Source organism: Typopeltis vanoorti, chromosome 5 (assembly GCF_054136105.1).
Source record: "Typopeltis vanoorti isolate ZY-2024b chromosome 5, IOZ_Tvanoo_1.0, whole genome shotgun sequence".
NCBI lineage: Eukaryota > Metazoa > Arthropoda > Arachnida > Uropygi > Thelyphonidae > Typopeltis > Typopeltis vanoorti.
In genome coordinates this window covers 165,480,983-165,501,963 of record NC_143553.1, presented here as the reverse complement: position 1 = coordinate 165,501,963, position 20,981 = coordinate 165,480,983, and the positions used below count along the sequence as shown (strand labels likewise).

General features: G+C 36.4%; 1 protein-coding gene across 1 annotated transcript in view; it reads right to left on the bottom strand.

The window, feature by feature from the left end:
* Window positions 1–20,981, bottom strand: part of Nmd3 (60S ribosomal export protein NMD3) — a 185,823-nt gene that overhangs the window by 145,514 nt on the left and 19,328 nt on the right. The window contains exon 3 of the mRNA XM_090393542.1: window positions 16,289–16,382. Within this exon, the coding sequence (XP_090249668.1) occupies window positions 16,289–16,382 (94 nt within the window). The remainder of the gene's footprint in view (window positions 1–16,288; window positions 16,383–20,981) is intronic.

Sequence of the window (20,981 nt, the reverse complement as noted above, 5' to 3'; positions counted from 1 at the left end):
TGCAAACTTTGTTTGCTCACACTTGGATAAAGGATTAAATTAAATTTATTATATTAAACTTTCCTATCATACACCATCTCAACAGTATGGTATTATTAAAAGTAACCAACAGAGCCAAAGTTTGTTCTAATGAGTCATCTTTTATAGCTACCACATATGCCACACGTTCCTAGTTAGTGTCTACAATTCCAAAAGAATCAACAAAATACATAATCCCCCCAATCCTTGACCTTCTCTTAGAAAAGAAGATAGTAATGAAATCACCATTCCCTATGTCAAGGATACATTAGAAAAAAAATAGCCAGAGTTTTTATTAAAAAGCCTATGTCCTACTTGAAACTGGCTATCCTTATCCATTCCATATGGGTAAACTTATTACAGTAAAACCCCATTTTTACGTTCCCGCAATTTATGTTTTCCTGCCATTTACGTCATTTCCCACTGGTCCCGTATTAAGGCCTATTCTCATGATATATTGTTTTCCCGCCATTAACAACTTGATATGGACGTTATTTCCCGTGATTTGCGGGTTTTTTTTTCGGGTAGCAATACCAATTTTTGAATAGATTTCTGCGGAAATCTGCATGTTTCTGTTCTCAGGTGGTGCTGCTTTCGGCTGTAGTTTCATTTTCACCATCACTGTGGTTGCACGCTTGCAGTAGTGATGAGCGATACCGTGATTTTTCAATCACAGTATGAATTGATATTGCAGAATTTCTGGCAAGTATTAGCATGTGATAGTTGCTTGCAAGTTGTGGATTATCCATGTTAGTAACATGGAGAAAAAAGACAGAAAATGTATTTCGGTAGAAGAAAAGATGGCAATTCTGCGACATGTAGATTGGCATGCCAAACACGTGTTCAATTAGCAAAAGATCTTGGTCTCTCTGTGTCCCCTTTGAACACGATAGTAAAAAACAGGTCAAGCATTGAACTCAATGCAAAGCAATCTGGAGCTATGTCAAAAAAACAAAAATATATCCGGACATCGACATGCGATGAATTGGATAAACTTGCGGAGTGGTTTGTTTCTACGAGAGTGTCGGGTATTCCAGTCTATGGTATTATACTCCGAGCGAAAGCCCTTGAATTTGCTGTGAGGTTGGGGATTAATGGTTTTACTGCATCAAATGGATGGATTGATCGTTTCAAGACTCGTCACAATATTGTGTATAATGAAGTGTGCAGAGAAAGTAATAGTGTTGCAGGGGAAACTGTAAACCAGTGGAAACATGAACTAAAGACTATTATTCAGGACTACAAACCAAAAAATATTTTCAATGTTGATGAAACTAGGCTCTTTTATAACATTCTGCCAAGTAAAACATTGTGTTTTAAAGGAGAGAAGTGTCACGGTGGAAAACTCAGCAAGCAGAGGGTAACTGTTTTGCTCATGGTCAATGCTGATAGATCAGAAAAATTACCTCCACTGGTAATTGGTAAATTTAAAAAGCCAAGGTGTTTTAAAAACGTGAAAAATCTGCCTACTAAGTATGATGCCAACAGCACAGCATGGATGACCAGCAGCATCTTCACATCCACTATCATGTTCTGGATGCTAAAATAGGGACAAATCACTGCAAAATACTACTACTGCTAGACAAATGTCCTGCACACCCTAAAGATCTGCACTCAGAAACATTAGATTAGTGTTCTTTCCTCCTAATTGTACAAGTGTGCTTCAGCCATTAGATCTGGGCATCATCCATGCATTTAAATGGAAATATAGAAAAATGCTTGTTGAAAAAGCTGCATTTATGCATGATAATGGTATGGACCCAAAAAATGACCATATCAATCCTTGATGCCATGCATTGTGGCCAAAGCATGGTTGCATATTACTCCTGAAACCATATCCAACTGTTTCCGGAAGGCAGGAGTTACGTTTGCAGAAGAGGAGGAACAACTACAGGAGGAAGAAGATATGTATATGTCAGTACCCAACAACTGGTATGTGATGGATGAGTCTTCCTCATTTCAAGACTATGTTGATGCTGGTATGATCACATCAATGATACCAAATGTAGAGGACATCCTTTCCAACCACCTTGGTGAAGAAGAAGAGGAGGGAGAAGTGGTTGAAGAAGACTGTGATCAAGAACCTACCATCCCTACTAGTAAAGAAGCAATGGAAGCTATCTCTGTATTGAGGTGGTATATTGCAAGTGCATCAGGAGACGATAGGGCATTTAATGCCTTATACACTGTGGAGAGGCAGGTGGAACTTATAAGAGTGCAGAAAAAGAAAAAACAATCAACAATTAAAGATTTTTTTTAAATAGATAAATGTAAGTAATTGTAAATTCATTTATTTTCAGTTATTAAATTTTATAATCTAGTATGTAGACTCCCATACTAGCAGTAAGTCATCTTTTAGCCTTTTTAATGATTTTTTTACATTTCCTGCACTTTTTTTACACTTTTTTTCATCAGTCCCCTAAAAAGTGTAAAAAAGGGGATTTACTGTATATTCTTAGTTCCTAGTGTGTATATTGGCATACTATGGATAAACTGGAAGATCAGCCACAATCCACTTGGAAAATAACACACTATTTTGTATGTGTGTGTGTGTGTGTGTGATATATATATATAATACAACAATGAGGTCTAGCAAACTATGCTTTGGACACAACATGCAGAATCAAATGAAAAAAAACTATACCCCCAACATAGCAAGTTCAAAAGTGAAAGAATTTTTAAGAATTAGCAGCAGTCCTTTAAAACCAACTTACTATATATACTAGTGTACAAGGTAACTAGGCATATAACACTCCAAAATCTCTTTTCAAAATGTTTATTTTGTAGTGCCTTGCCACATAAAAATGACCATAAATTACACTTACCAAAGACAGCATCTTACACATTACTTTTAACTCAATGTAGGCAAGTGGTAAAAATATTATGCTTACACAAGTCTTCAGTTTCTTATATTTTAATTCATGCAATCACCCAGTACAGCTTCATCAATTTCCAGATATGACCCTCAAGGAGTGTACAGGCTATTAAGACAGTACTACATGATTAAGTTTACATTACTACTAATCTCCTACCAATAATTTTCCTCCAAAGTTAGTCTATTACTTGTAAGCACTCCAATATTATTATGCCTAACATTTCAGTCTTCTAAGGCACTTCTGACCACCTGGAGATTGTGATTTTCTCCTGCATCATTTTTTCTGCCTTCTTGGTGCCAAACACCTGTTTTGCTAATCTTCACACTCCCATTCTGTTTAAGTGAAATATCACCTTAGATTAGCTGTGCTAACACATTCTTGAATGCTAACAATTTTAACTTCCTTCCTAATGTCTTAATTTTTAATGATTCTATCATTGATGGCATCTGTTCACTCCCCTCATGTTTTTTCAAAACTCTCATATCTATGGTCTCTAATCTTTGATGAAGTGCATTATTTTAACCCAGCTCTCAGATCCATAACTTAAAATTAGTTTGAATGCTGTCTTTTATACTGCTAGTTGAGTGTTTTGGCTAATTTCTCTCTTATTCCATATAAATTTATTCAGCTGGCTCCCCACCATATTAGCTTTTGTTTATTCTATTGTCTATTTTAAAATTTAATTTGTCATTTTCACTAAAAATTGTACCTAAATAGCTGAAATATTTTACTTGTTCTATACGTTCTCCACTGAGAATGCTGAAGTTTATGTTCCTGCCTATTTCATAGTTTTGGTGTTTATTATCGCTGAATTTGAAGGACAAATTTGTTGTAGAATCCCTAAGACGTGCTGGATGTGTTTAGGAGTGCAATGTCATCTGCAAAGCAGAGAGCCAAGTTTGATATCACCAATTCTAACATCAGGTTTAATGACACTTTCTTTCATAATATGAATCATACAGCTAATGAATAAGAATTGCAGATGGGTGTGTGTGGGATGGTTCACTGTTCTCTTACACCTCATTTTACAAGCTATCTTCCTGTATCTCCAATTCTCACTGCTGATAGACATCTGACACCTTGTTATATTTCCATGATTTCTCAACTAAAGGGAAAATCTGATCCTGATAACCTCTATTTGGTATGAACCCAGCTTGTTCTTCTCCAAGTCTCTCTTCTACTATTTTTCTCAGCCTCTCTTCTCTAGCTGCATAAATCTTACCTGGAACACTTAGTAGAGAAATTCTTTTCAAATTCTCGCATTCATGCTTTAGTCCAATTATTTTGAATTCAACCTTCTTAACCAGGCCCTCTGAATTATGTAGATTATTCTTCTTCTTCTTCCTCCCCTCCTTTTTTTTAACCTTGCGGTGTCAAGGATTTTCTATTCATTTAACTGCTACCGTATTGAGGATAAGGTGGTTGGCCCTATGCCTCCCGGCGTGTCCTATATCTGTAAATGCATATGTTCACGGGCTGGTTTGCCTGTTCTGGGGGACAAAAAACCCGAGTTTCCAAGTTAAAAAACCCCTACCTCCATATGAAACTGGCTAACTCACCAGATAAATGGTTCCTCGTGTCACTGATGGGAATCGAACCCGTCATTCTGACCAAAGGGCTTTGTCTATTCTGACTGAGCTACGGAGGCTTACATGGAGAAGTCACTGTAAAATTTTTATATATCTATATTTAAGCATTTCTGGTCGAGTATCATCTACTCCAGCTGCTTATCTGCATTTCAGGGTTTTAACAGCTTTTTCTACCTCAAGTAGTGACATGTACTTCTGTTTGCATGCCTCTTGAATACACTAGTACTGTTTTATCAGTGCGTATTTCATTTGTCTTTCAAAGTAATTACTCCAGATATCTAGAATATCCTCATTCTTCAGTTTTCACATCACATTTCTAGTCTGATTCCTTTTATAGTACTCTTTCATTTCTTAAGTTTAAAGTCTCCAAGAATACTTTGCTACCTTCCTGATATTTCTCTTCTATATTCTTGCCAAGGTCATATAATTTTTGTTTAGCTGCCTTTACACAGAACCTAGCTCTTACATTTTTTTTCTGTCTTCTTTTAAGGCATCTGCTGACTTACTTGCTAGAAATTTTCAGTATGCTTTCTGCTTTAACAGGATAAATTGCTTCTTCAAGGTTTACTCAACTTCAATTTCAAATCCTTCATATACTTTGTATCCTGAACCAGCATGAAAATATCATTAACTAACAATTACATAGTCAGTGAAGCTTTTATTTGTCTTCTCTCGACATGAACTTGTAACCAACTTTATGTTAGAAAGTGGTGTGAGTAATGACTAGTCCATATCCTGAGCAGTCCAGCAAGTACTTATTAGCATTTCTCAAAATTTTTCCAAAACATTTCTATATGCCTGGTAGGATTCATTTCCTAATCTGCTGTTTAAATCTCCAGCAAGGACTACTTTTTCCAATTTTTTTTTTTAAATCAGTCACCTGTTTAATGTGACTTGTTAAAACGCCTACTTCTTTCTTAGAAGAACCTTCTGTGGGACCATAGGCCCAAATAAATTGCATAGTCCATTTCCCCATTTTGAAGTTTGCTCACATAACTGTACTTGAATCAGCCTTCTAATAAATAAGTTTATCGTCATGTTTGGTATTGAATGTTGTCACTACACCTTCCTTTCTGTGATTGTTGTTGCCTAAATATAACATCCTATACTCATTATGTATAGGATGTTAATCAGTAATGCCAATTACATCCATGGGGTACTTTTTTTTCAGTTCTTCCGCAAGTTCAATTTCCTTTCCATGGACTCCTTATGTTGATGGTTTCTACCTTCAATTCTTCTGACACAGTTTATTCTTCTTCTAGATGGTGAGTTGGAGTTTGTTCCAGTAGCTGCTTTCACTGTTTGCCCTGATTTCCTGATGAAAACAGCAGAGCTCTTGTTTAACTGGATAATGCCACAGCTGGCATGAAATCTCATCATTTCTGGTTTTAAGTCAATAAAGAATACAATTAGTAAGTCCCAAATTGCTAGCCCATCCTCATTCATTCAGTACTCAGTGGATACCTAATAAGGATCACACCATGTGAAAGTGATGACCAGATATTAGGTCAGAAACCTTAGTTGGTTCTCTGTAAATTCTCCGTTATCTGGTTTTGACCCATCATCATCATCATCATCATCAAATTCCTGCCATGTACCCTCAAGGGGTGTACAGGATATGACAGTACTACATGAAAAAATTACATCATTACTAACTTCCTATCTACAATTTTCCTCCAAATCAGTCTGTTACTTGTCAAGACTCCAACATTATCAGATCTTATATTTCTATCGTCTAAGGCACTTTGTACCGTATCAATCCACCTATATCTTGGTCTTCCTCTGGGTCGTTTTCCTGCCAACCTGGCAGAGAACACTTGTTTTGCTAATCTTTCCTCTCCCATTCTATTTAAGTGACCATACCATCTGAGATTAGCTCTGCTAACACATTCCTGGATGCAGACAATGTCAAGTTCTTTCCTAATATCCTCATTTTTAATATGATATTGCCATTGATGCCATCTGTTCACGCCTCTAATCTTTCTCAGGACTCTCATATCTGCGGTCTCTAGTCTTTGGTCAAGTGTTTTACTTCTGACCCAGCTCTCAGATCCATAAGTTAAAATTGGTTTGAACACAGTCTTGTATACAGCTAATTTAGTGTTCCGACTAATTTCTTTCTTATTCCATATGAATTTATTCAATTGACTTCCCACGATACCAGCTTTGCTGATTCTGTTGTCTATTTCTATATTTAGTTTACCATCTTCAGTAAAAATTGTGCCTAAGTAGCTGAAATGTTTTACTTGTTCCACAGGTTCTCCATTCACAACACAATTGACATTTTCAATGATTCTGCCTATTTTCATTGTCTTTGTCTTTTTATTGCTGACCTTCATACCATATCTATTACAACAGTTATTCAATTTAGTCAGAGAATCTTGCAGACTTGTAGCGGATTTATTTAGAAGTATAACATCATCCGCATAAAGCAAAGAGCTGACATTAACATCTCCAATTTTGATATCAGGTTTAATACCACATTCCTTCATAATGTGATCCATATAGATAATGAATAACAGAGGGGATAATGTACATCCTTGTCTCACACCAGATTTAACATTAAACCATCTTCCTGTACTTCCTTCAATTCTAACTGCTGATTCACAACTCAAATAAAGACTAAGTATTGCCTGATATAGTGCTCCATTGACACCATATAACTGCAGCGTATTGAATAGCTTCTCTCTTGGCACCTTGTCATATGCCTTTTCCAAATCAACAAAACTTAAATACAGATCTTTGTTATATTCCCATGCTTTCTCGACTATTTGTCGTAAAGTGAAGATCTGATCCTGACAGCCTCTATTTGGCCTGAATCCAGCTTGTTCTTCACCAAGCTTTTCTTCCACAATTCTTCTCAACCGTTTCTCAAGTATACTTGCATAGATCTTGCCAGGAACACTCAGTAGGGAAATACCTCTGTAATTCTCACATTCAGTTTTATTTCCCTTTTTATATATGGGTACTATGAGAGCTTTACTCCAATCATCGGGAATTCGTCCCTCTGTCCAGGCTTTCTGAACTATGCAGTGCAGCCACTGTAAGACTCTTATACCACCATACTTCAGCATTTCTGGTCGAATATCATCTACTCCTGCTGCCTTTCCACATTTCAAGCCTTTGATTGCTTTTTCTACTTCAAGTATGGATATGTATTCCTGACTGCATGCCTGGTCAGTGTTTTTTATCACTGTGCTGTCATCACTGCTTGTTTCATTTAGCAGTTTTTCAAAGTAATTACTCCATACTTCAAGGATATCTTTTTCTCCTGTTTTCATTTCACCTTTATCATCTCTAATTCCTTTTACAGCACTCTTTCCTCCATTCCTAAGCTTCTTCAACAACCTCCAGAATATTTTGCCACCTTCTTGATATTTATTTTCTATATTCTTGCCAAAGTCCTCCCATGACTTTTGTTTAGCTAGTTTTACACACTGTTTAGCTTTCTTACATTTGTCTCTGTATTCTGTAAGAGTAAAAGCTGACTTATTTGCCAGGAACTTTTGATATGCTTTCTTCTTTTCCTTCACTGCCTCTTTAACTTCCTGTGTCCACCAGGGAGTTCTGATTTTTTTATCCTTGCACACAACCTCACCACATGCCTCTCTGGCAGAATCAATCAATGTTTCCTTCAGAGTTTGCCACTGAATCTCCAAGGTTTGATTCCTGTTCTCAAACTCTTTCATTTTCTTTTCAATAATATTTCTGTATTTTAGTCTACAGTTCATATCTGAGAGCTGCTCAACTTTTATTCGCTTTAAAACTTTCTTACATGTTATTCTTTTCAATATGAAATTTAATTTTATCCTGCTCAAGACTAAATAGTGATCACTTCCAATTTCAAATCCTCTGTACACTCTGGTGTCCTGCACCAGGGAGAAAACATCACTATCAACAATAACATAGTCAATGAGACTTTTCTTATTCCTAGCCTCTTCTCTCCATGTGAATTTGTGCACATTTTTATGTTGGAACATGGTGTTAGTAATAACCAGTCCATGTCCTGAGCAGAAATCCAACAGATATTTGCCATTATTATTAGCTTTGCTCTTTTCTCCAAATTTTCCCAAAATATTTTTGTATGTCTCACAATCATTTCCTACTCTACTATTTAGATCCCCAACAAGGACCAACTTTTCCTTTTTCATTGTGTCAGTTGCTTTTTCTAAAGCCTCAAAAAATTCCTCCACTTCTACCTTAGTAGAACCTTCTGTGGGACCATAGGCACAAATAAGTCTCATTGTCCAGTTCCCCATTCTCATATTTGCCCACATTACTCTACTTGAGACTGACTGCCATTCAAGAAGATTAGCCTCGTATTTTGTGTTGAATACTATGGCTACTCCTTCTTTTCCTTGATTGTCATTGCCTGAATATAACATTTTGTATTTATTGCTCAGAAAGATCTCACCAGTTTTGGTCTTTTTTGTTTCAGTCACCCCTATTATGTCGATCTGGTACTTATCTAATTCCTCAGCTAGCTCCATTTCTTTGCCATTCAGGCTTCTTACGTTGATAGTACCGATCTTTAACTCTGGTGATGTTGAGTTGGGGTTTGTTTTCAGATTTGTTCCAGTAGCTGACTTTTCGCTGTTCGCCCTGGTTCCCTGGCGAAAACAACGGGGGCCTTGTATAACCGGGCGACGCCCCAGCCGGCATGAAATTTTGTCATGTTGTACCATCATTTTTTATTTTGGTTTAACCAATAAGAATACAATTTGGTCGGCTAAATCCCAAATTGCCAGCCCATCCTCGTTCGTTCAGTATCAAAGTAGATACCCAACAGGGTGCACCACGAGAAGGTGAGGATTGGACATTAGGTCAGAAGCCCTGGTCGGTTCTCCGCATTCCTTTAAAGGCTATGTGGAGGTCTCCTCTCAGTTATACAGCTTTGACCCTTAAGCACCCCTGGTTTTGACCCTTAAGTGACCAAATGAAAAAGCTACATGATTGCCCTATTGAATACATTTATTAAACACAAACATTAATATATAAAATATTAATATGCTAATTATCAGTATATTAACTAAAAGCTTATTAGAACACACTACATGCATCTAATACTAAGGTAATTAGACATGTGTAGTGTGTTCTCTCTACATAAAAGTAGCCTAGTCGTGATGATACCATGCACACTGTTTACTTTGAAAAAAGATATATTTTGATCACCCCCCTCCGATTTCAGAAATCGGGGGGGGGGGGGGGTGATCAAAAATTTCAGAAATTTTTATTTTCATTTTAAATATCATCTTATACACTAACATATACAGTAAATAAATATGGAGGTATTAAACTTTCCAAAATATATAAAAAATGAACAACAATTTCTTCAAACATTTAATACCAAATCCATTCTAACTACATTTAAGTAGTGATATCCATCCTGTAAGTATAACTTTTCTATCATCCAAAATACTCCACCCCCTTTAAAAAAAATGTGGTCCCAATTTTCCTGCAGCCTGTACAACGAATCATTAATCATCTCAGTTATTGGCAGTAACACTAGTGTTGGCCTGGTTGGCCGAGTGTTTAGTGTATCTGCTCTCCAGCCAAGAGGCTGAGGATTCGAATCCTGCCAAGGGCATAGATGTTTGTGATTATCATACTAACCAATTACCATATGTACTGCTGTGACCTGTGTTCTGATGCATTATGACCCCTGAAGTCCCATAAAGTAACACTAGTAACAAATTCATAATCTTGACTCTTTTGCTCTTCTTTTTTTACATTATTCAACAAAGTTCCCACACCTTTCCTCAAATATCCATATCAAAACAAGAAGCTTATTTACTGAACTAATTTTACAAAACAAAACAATATTAGCCAGCCAGCTGGTATCACAACAGCTAAATAATATATTTAAACAACACCTGCACATAAGTCACTGAACCACATAGTATCAATTCTAACCTACTTAAAAAAAAACTTAAGCTCAAACATTTATTGAGAAGACCAAACATGGTTTAATATAATCCTTTATTTTTGTTACAGTAAGTGAGAGTATGCTTCCTGTAATCTATTATTGTATGCAATACTAAATCATTTCCTTTTCATTAACAGAACACACTGACCATATCCATTCCTTGTGATGCGGAAAGAAGGTCTAACTTACGTCATCTTTTCTTCCTGGACATCCTTAATGTGTTCTGCCATATGAATTTCCCAAGCAACGTGTCTGTCCTACACAGCAACTAAAACAGCCATAAACCACAAACATTCTCAGGTGTAAGGATGGATGTAGTAGTTTAAGTGGTTGTAAAAATGTGGACTGTCTAAATGGGTGGGGAGGGGGGGAGATTTATCACTTATTTATCATGTCAAAATGTATGGTAGTTATGGCTTCTCTGTAGTCCCAACTGCTTGCTTTGGAGCTTCCTTGGAGACTGTTGCAAGTTTCTTACTGTCTTAGGTTTTTTTTTAACAATTTTGTGCTACGTAACATTAAGATGAAATGTATGCAGTGTGTGGACATTGACCTGCAGCGTAGCTACTTTTGCCATAAGAATAAATAAATAAATGCTATTGAAATAAAATGGGGGTGCTTAAGGGTCAAAGCTGTATAACTGAGAGGAGACCTCCACATAACCTTCAACGGAATGCGGAGAATCGACCAGGGCTTCTGACCTAATGTCCAATCTTCACCTTCTCGTGGTGAACCCTGTTGGGTATCTACTTGGATACTGAATGAACGAGGATGGCCTGGCAATTTGGGATTTAGCCGACCAAATTGTATTCTTAATGGTTAAACCAAAATAAAAAATGATGGTACAACATGACAGAATTTCATGCCAGCTGGGGCGTCGCCCGGTTAAACAAGGTCCCCGTTGTTTTCGCCAGGGAACCAGGGCGAACAGAGAAAAGTCAGCTACTGCAACAAATCTGAAAACAAACCTCAACTCAACATCACCAGAGTTTAAGATCGATACTGTCAAAGTAAGAAGCCTGAATGGCAAAGAAATGGAGCTAGCTGAGGATTTAGATAAGTACCAGATCGACATAATAGGGGTGACTGAAACAAGAAAGACCAAAACTGGCGACATCTTTCTGAGCAATAAATACAAAATGTTATATTCAGGCAATGACAATCAAGGAAAAGAAGGAGTAGCCATAGTATTCAACACAAAATACGAGGCTAATCTTCTTGAATGGCAGCGGGTCTCAAGTAGAGTAATGTGGGCAAATATGAGAATGGGGAACTGGACAATGAGACTTATTTGTGCCTATGGTCCCACAGAAGGTTCTACTAAGGTAGAAGTGGAGGAGTTTGTTGAGGCTTTAGAAAAAGCGACAGACACAACGAAAAATGAAAAGTTGGTCCTTGTTGGGGATCTAAATAGCAGAGTAGGAAATGATTATGAGACATACAAAAATATTTTGGGAAAATTTGGAGAAAAGAGCAAAGCTAATAATAATGGCAAATATCTGTTGGATTTCTGCTCAGGACATGGACTGGTTATTACTAACACCATGTTCCAACATAAAAATGTGCACAAATTCACATGGAGAGAAGAGGCTAGGAATAAGAAAAGTCTCATTGACTCTGTTATTGTTGATAGTGATGTTTTCTCCCTGGTGCAGCACACCAGAGTGTACAGAGGATTTGAAATTGGAAGTGATCACTATTTAGTCTTGATCAGGATAAAATTGAATTTAATATTGAAAAGAATAACATGTAAGAAAGTTTTAAAGCGAATAAAAGTTTAGCAGCTCTCAGATGTGAACTGTAGACTGAAATACACAAAGATTATTGAAGAAAAAATGAAAGCGTTTGAGAACAGAATTCAAACCTTGGAGATTCATTGGCAAACTCTGAAGAAAACATTGATTGATTCTGCCAGAGAGGCACGTGGTGAGGTTGTCTGTAAGGATAAAAAAATCAGAACTCGCTGGTGGACACAGGAAGTTAAAGAGGCAGTAAAGGAAAAGAAGAAAGCATATCAAAAGTTCCTGTCAAATAAGTCAGCTTGTGCTCTTAGAGAATATAGAGACAAATGCAAGAATGCTAAACAGTGTGTAAAACTAGCTAAACAAAAGTCATGGGAGGACTTTGGCAAGAATATAGAAAATAAATATCAAGAAGGTGGCAAAATATTCTGGAGGTTGTTGAAGAAGCTTAAGAATGGAGGAAAGAGTGCTGTAAAAGGAATTAGAGATGATAAAGGTGACTTGAAAACAGGAGAAAAAAAAAGATATCCTTGAAGTATGGAGTAATTACTTTGAAAAACTGCTAAATGAAACAAGCAGTGATGACAGCACAGTGGTAAAAAACACTGACAAGGCATGCAGTCAGGAATACATATCCATACTTGAAGTAGAAAAAGCCATCAAAGGCTTGAAATGTGGAAAGGCAGCAGGAGTAGATGATATTCGATCAGAAATGCTGAAGTATGGTGGTATAAGAGTCTTACAGTGGCTGCACTGCATAGTTCAGAAAGCCTGGACAGAGGGACGAATTCCCGATGATTGGAGTAGAGCTCTCATAGTATCCATATATAAAAACGGAAATAAAACTGCATGTGAGAATTACAGAGGTATTTCCCTACTGAGTGTTCCTGGCAAGATCTATGGAAGTATACTTGAGAAACGGTTGAGAAGAATTGTGGAAGAAAAGCTGGGTGAAGAACAAGCTGGATTCAGGCGATATAGAGGCTGTCAGGATCAGATCTTCACTTTACGACAAATAGTCAAGAAAGCATGGGAATATAACAAAGATCTGTATTTAAGTTTTGTCGATTTGGAAAAGGCATATGACAAGGTGCCAAGAGAGAAGCTATTCAATACGCTGCAGTTATATGGTGTCAATGGGGCATTATATCAAGCAATACTTAGTCTTTATTTGAGTTGGAAGTCAGCAGTTAGAATTGAAGTACAGGAAGATGGTTTAATGTTAAATCTGGTGTGAGACAAGGATGTACATTATCCCCTCTGTTATTCGTTATCTATATGGATCACATTATGAAGGAATGTGGTATTAAACATGATATCAAAATTGGAGATGTTAATGTCAGCTCTTTGCTTTATGCAGACGATGTTATACTTCTAAATAAATCTGCTACAAGTCTGCAAGATTCTCTGACTAAATTGAATAGCTGTTGTAATAGATATGGTATGAAGGTCAGCAATAAAAAGACAAAGACAATGAAAATAGGCAGAATCATTGAAAATGTCAACTGTGTTGTGAATGGAGAACCTGTCGAACAAGTAAAACATTTCAGCTATTTAGGCACGATTTTTACTGAAGATGGTAAATTAAATATAGACATAGACAACAGAATCAGCAAAGCTGGTATGGTAGGAAGTCAATTGAATAAATTCATATGGAATAAGAGAGAAATTAGTCGGAAGACTAAATTAGCTGTATACAAGACAGTGTTCAAACCAGTTTTCACTTATGGATCTGAGAGCTGGGTCAGAAGTAAAACACTTGACCAAAGATGAGACCTCAGATATGAGAGTCCTGAGAAAGATTATAGGCATGAACAGATGGCATCAATGACAATATCATATTAAAAACGAGGATATTAGGAAAGAACTTGACATTGTCAGCATCCAGGAATGTGTTAGCAGAGCTAATCTCAGGTGTTATGGTCACTTAAACAGAATGGGCGAGGAAAATTAGCAAAACAAGTGTTCTCTGCCAGGTTGGCAGCAAAACGACCCTGAGGAAGGCCAAGATATAGGTGGATTGATATGGTACAAAGTGCTTTAGACGATAGAAATATAAGATCTGATAATGTTGGAGTCTTGACAAGTAACAGACTGATTTGGAGGAAAATTGTAGATAGGAAATTAATAATGATGTAATTTTTTTCATGTAGTACTATCATATCCTGTACACCCCTTGAGGGTACATGGCAGGAATTTGATGATGATGATGAAATGAAATGCCTAAGAAAAATCAATAGAATAAACTGGACAGAAAGAAATTTTAATCAGACGGTGGGCAGCCATACAGGAAGATACCTGTGTATCTTCCTGTATGGCTGACTTCCTATAAATCAAATTCACAGACCAAAGAGAGTACATCTAGGAAGCGTGATGTAAATGCTGTCTGCTAATTCTACCATGAAGCAGATGTCTCAAGAGATTGTTTTAGTCAGTAAATTTTACCCAATACACCTTAGATTCCAGCCAAATTAAAAATTTGGTCGATATACTGTACGCCCACAGATACGAGACCCTTCGACACTTCTGCAAATGCCAAAAGAAGGGGAATCCATTCCGATAATAGGGTAATTAATCTGTATTGTGGGACGAGTTGTCTTTTTATTATTACACATCGAAAAATGAACTTCTCTTTTATGATCATTGTAGTTTTAAAAGTGGTAACTATTTTGCTTGTATAACAGTTGGAAAATTTTACATAATTTCACGTGTTGGTGACTAATTCATACATCGCCTTATTTCTTTCTCCCCTTCAACATGAATTGACTTTTCTTGGCAGTCTGCCAACGACAGCTCTCACTTCTGTGGTCGGACTGTTCCAGAGCCAAATTCTTAGTCTATTTGGTAATCACTTAGTTAAGCGGTTAGCATATCCACTTTCCAACTAACAAGCTGTGGATTCAAACCTAGCCATGTGCAGTGATGTTCCATGAAAGTCTAGGTGGAAGATGGATTTTTATCACCCAGTGGGACTACCATCCTGCTTATTATAAGCCTTAAGTGGCTTGAAAAAAAAAAGTGCATATTTGATTTCTAGAGTAGGGCTCCCAGATCAATTCTTAGGTACTAATACAGTATATTTCATTACACTGCTCAAAACAATTAGGAATATTTTGGTTTTCTTGTAAATTATAAAGTTATAAAAATAATTTACAAATGTAACACATTTATTTTCAAATATTCTTAATATACAACAGTGTAGAACATGCAAATGCGTACAAAATCATGTTAAGACTTGTCGAAAAGTGTCTTAGCCATATTAACTTGTGAGGGGTATAAAAGCAGGGCTTGTTGCGGTCACTTCAATTGTAAACTTGTGTCACCTACCACCTATTATTTTGTTAAAAATGATAGCAACATGATATCCCAGAATCCATGGCTTGGAGAGCCATCGGTTGATTAGAAGCTAGACAAATGCAACAAGTTGGCCCTCAAGCATGTCGTGTATCTCAAAGCGTAATTCCGCAACTTTGGAATCGCTTTCTGGAGATGGGAAATGTTTGCCGAAGATAAGGTCAAGGTCACCCATCATCAACAACTCCAAGAGACGATCAGTATTTGTCATTAGTTGCCAGAAGAAATCGAACACTTAACGCAACACAATTTCGAAGCGAACTTGCCTCAGCAACCAGGTAGGCTGGTATTGACACAGACAGTATGAAATCGTCTTCATCTTCATGCTATAGGTGTATATGCTCTATATGCCATAGGTGTATAGGTGCATATTCCACTTACTGCAAATCACAAAAGGGCCAAAAGAATTTGGGCATAGGAACACCGCAATTCATCAAATGAGGATTGGGCTCGTGTACTTTTTAGTGATGAGTCCAAGTTCAGTTTGCAACCAGATAACTGACTTATTTGATATGGCATGAAAGTGGAAGAAGAAATAATCCACAGTTTGTTTGTGAAAGACCCCAATATCATGGTGGGAGTTGGATGGTATAGGATGGAATAAGCATAGGTGGCCATACTGATCTCTATTTAATCAGAAACATTTTCTTAACAGCCCAAAGGTATTGCGATGAGATTTTGTAATCACCAACCAGGCTGGTGATTACAAAATCATATTTGCTTAATCTGTTTAAAGTACAAGAATCATAAACAATTAAAGAGACATTTAAAATATTTACTTACTCTGTTAAGACCACGCAACTTCTTAAGACAAAATGCCATCATTTCTTTTGATTCCAATTCACAAGGGAGCCACTGGGAGGGAGGTTGAAGATACCTATTGTCAAAACATTGCTCAGCTTATAATGTATGTATATAAATGAGGTAATTACATATACTGTTTATAATTTAGCTTTATATGCAAAATGATGCTGATGTTCTTGCAGTCAGACTGATGTCTGACTGCAGGAACATCACCTGTGGAAACAAGCTCCAATAAATAAAATAATTTCCAAATCTACACTATCTTCTTATGCAAAAAATTGAATATCTATGATGCAAATGAACATCATTATTTCCTATATATATTCCGAAATATTATGATAGTCCAACACAATATTTCATGACTGGTTTCCTAATAATAACTTCCTTCCAAACCAGTCTATAATCTTTCACCAATTTAAGATGTTCAAAAGCATGCCTACTTGCATCATTTTGTTCTTACTTTTGTTTTGGTGCCATTCTTGATGCACTTATTTTACTAATCTTTCATTCTGTTTAACTAATTATATCATATAACCATACAATAATTCTGCTTACACAACTTGAATATTATCCAGTTTTTTTTCAAATAATGCCAAATTCTTTTCAGACATATTTTGTTAATATCCTTCTACTGATTACATATCTGTAAACCTACAGTACATTTGTACCATATTGGGCTAAGGATTTTTTATATATATTTTTATTGATTAAACATATTTTTTTCTCATAACTCTCATATAACTTTCAGATGTATATGCTAAAATTAAAATGTTTTGTATATTGATAATTTGTTGTTTAGACTAATTTATTTCTTTCATATAAATATATTCAACTGGCTTCAACTTTCAATACTTGCCATTTCAAATATTTTAAACATGCAACTTACATAGTTTTCATCATCAAATTGCTGAGGGGTGTACAGGATATGATAGTACTACATGAAAAAAAAAATTACGTCATTACAAACTTCCTATTTACAATTTTCCTCCAAATCAGTCAGTCTGTTACTTGTCAAGACTCCAACATTATCAGATCTTATATTTCTATTGTCTAAGGCACGTTGTACCGTATCAATCCACCTATATCTTGGTCTTCCTCTGGGTCGTTTTGCTGCTAACCTTGCAGAGAACACATGTTTTGCTAATCTTTCTTCACCCATTCTGATTAAGTTACCATACCATCTGAGATTAGCTCTTCAAACACAATCCTGGAAGCAGACAATGTCAAGTTCTTTCCTAATATCCTCGTTTTTAATATGATATTGTCATTGATGCCATCTGTTCATGCCTATAATCTTTCTCTGGAATCTCATATCTGCGGTCTCTAGTCTTTGGTCAAGTGTTTTACTTCTGACCCAGCTCTCAGATCCATAAGTTAAAACAAGTTTGAACACTGTCTTGTATACAGCTAATTTAGTGTTCCGACTAATTTCACTCTTATTCCATATGAATTTATTCAATTGACTTCCCACCATACCAGCTTTGCTGATTCTGTTGTCTATTTCTATATTTAATTTACCATTGCCACTAAAAATAGTGCCTAAGTAGCTGAAATGTTTTACTTGTTCGACAGGTTCTCCATTCACAACACACCTGACATTTCCAACGATTCTGCTATTTTCATTGTCTTTATCTTTTTATTGCTGACCTTCATACCATATCTATTACAACAGTTATTCAATTTAGTCAGGGAATCTTGCAGATTTGTAGCGGATTTATTTAGAAGTATAACATCATCCGCATGAAACAAAGAGCATATATTAAAATCTCCAATTCTGATATCATGTTTAATACCACTTTCCTTCATAATATGATCCATATAGATAATGAATAACAGAGGAGATAATGTACATCCTTGTCTCACACCAGATTTAACATTAAACCATCTTCCTGTACTTCCTTCAATTCTAACTGCTGACTTACAATACTTTATTTGACTAAGTATTGCTTGATATAATGAAGACTAAGTATTGCTTGATATAATGCCCCATTGATACCATATAACTGTAGCGTATTGAATAGCTTCTCTCTTGGCACCCTGTCACATGCCTTTTCCAAATCGACAAAATTTAAATACAGATGTTTATTATATTCCCATGCTTTCTCGACTATTTGTCGTAAAGTGAAGATCTGATCCTAACAGCCTCTATTTGGGCCTGAATCCAGCTTGTTCTTCACCCAGCTTTTCTTCCACAATTCTTCTCAACTGTTTCTCAAGTATTCTTGCATAGATCTTGCCAGGAACACTCAGTAGGGAAATACCTCTGTAATTCTCACATTCAGTTTTATCATCATCATCATCATCAAATTCCTGCCATGTACCCTCAAGGGGTGTACAGGATATGACAGTACTACATGAAAAAATTACATCATTACTAACTTCCTATCTACAATTTTCCTCCAAATCAGTCTGTTACTTGTCAAGACTCCAACATTATCAGATCTTATATTTCTATCGTCTAAGGCACTTTGTACCGTATCAATCCACCTATATCTTGGTCTTCCTCTGGGTCGTTTTCCTGCCAACCTGGCAGAGAACACTTGTTTTGCTAATCTTTCCTCTCCCATTCTATTTAAGTGACCATACCATCTGAGATTAGCTCTGCTAACGCATTCCTGGATGCTCACAATGTCAAGTTCTTTCCTAATATCCTCATTTTTAATATGATATTGCCATTGATGCCATCTGTTCACGCCTCTAATCTTTCTCAGGACTCTCATATCTGCGGTTTCTAGTCTTTGGTCAAGTGTTTTACTTCTGACCCAGCTCTCAGATCCATAAGTTAAAATTGGTTTGAACACAGTCTTGTATACAGCTAATTTAGTGTTCCGACTAATTTCTTTCTTATTCCATATGAATTTATTCAATTGACTTCCCACGATACCAGCTTTGCTGATTCTGTTGTCTATTTCTATATTTAGTTTACCATCTTCAGTAAAAATTGTGCCTAAGTAGCAGAAATGTTTTACCTGTTCCACAGGTTCTCCATTCACAACACAGTTGACATTTTCAATGATTCTGCCTATTTTCATTGTCTTTGTCTTTTTATTGCTGACCCTCATACCATATCTGTTACAACAGCTATTCAATTTAGTCAGAGAATCTTGCAGACTTGTAGCGGATTTATTTAGAAGTATAACATCATCCGCATAAAGCAAAGAGCTGACATTAACATCTCCAATTTTGATATCAGGTTTAATACCACATTCCTTCATAATGTGATCCATATAGATAATGAATAACAGAGGGGATAATGTACATCCTTGTCTCACACCAGATTTAACATTAAACCATCTTCCTGTACTTCCTTCAATTCTAACTGCTGACTCACAACTCAAATAAAGACTAAGTATTGCTTGATATAATGCCCCATTGACACCATATAACTGCAGCGTATTGAATAGCTTCTCTCTTGGCACCTTGTCATATGCCTTTTCCAAATCGACAAAACTTAAATACAGATCTTTGTTATATTCCCATGCTTTCTCGACTATTTGTCGTAAAGTGAAGATCTGATCCTGACAGCCTCTATTTGGCCTGAATCCAGCTTGTTCTTCACCAAGCTTTTCTTCCACAATTCTTCTCAACCGTTTCTCAAGTATACTTGCATAGATCTTGCCAGGAACACTCAGTAGGGAAATACCTCTGTAATTCTCACATTCAGTTTTATTTCCCTTTTTATATATGGGTACTATGAGAGCTCTACTCCAATCATCAGGAATTCGTCCTTCTGTCCAGGCTTTCTGAACTATGCAGTGCAGCCACTGTAAGACTCTTATACCACCATACTTCAGCATTTCTGGTCGAATGTCATCTACTCCTGCTGCCTTTCCAGATTTCAAGCCTTTGATGGCTTTTTCTACTTCAAGTATGGATATGTATTCCTGACTGCATGCCTGGTCAGTGTTTTTTATCACTGTGCTGTCATCACTGCTTGTTTCATTTAGCAGTTTTTCAAAGTAATTACTCCATACTTCAAGGATATCTTTTTCTCCTGTTTTCATTTCACCTTTATCATCTCTAATTCCTTTTACAGCACTCTTTCCTCCATTCCTAAGCTTCTTCAACAACCTCCAGAATATTTTGCCACCTTCTTGAAATTTATTTTCTATATTCTTGCCAAAGTCCTCCCATAACTTTTGTTTAGCTAGTTTTACACACTGTTTAGCTTTCTTACATTTGTCTCTGTATTCTGTAAGAGTAAAAGCTGACTTATTTGCCAGGAACTTTTGATATGCTTTCTTCTTTTCCTTCACTGCCTCTTTAACTTCCTGTGTCCACCAGGGAGTTCTGATTTTTTTATCCTTGCACACAACCTCACCACATGCCTCTCTGGCAGAATCAATCAATGTTTCCTTCAGAGTTTGCCACTGAATCTCCAAGGTTTGATTCCTGTTCTCAAACTCTTTCATTTTCTTTTCAATAATATTTCTGTATTTTAGTCTACAGTTTACATCTGAGAGCTGCTCAACTTTTATTCGCTTTAAAACTTTCTTACATGTTATTCTTTTCAATATGAAATTCAATTTTATCCTGCTCAAGACTAAATAGTGATCACTTCCAATTTCAAATCCTCTGTACACTCTGGTGTCCTGCACCAGGGAGAAAACATCACTATCAACAATAACATAGTCAATGAGACTTTTCTTATTCCTAGCCTCTTCTCTCCATG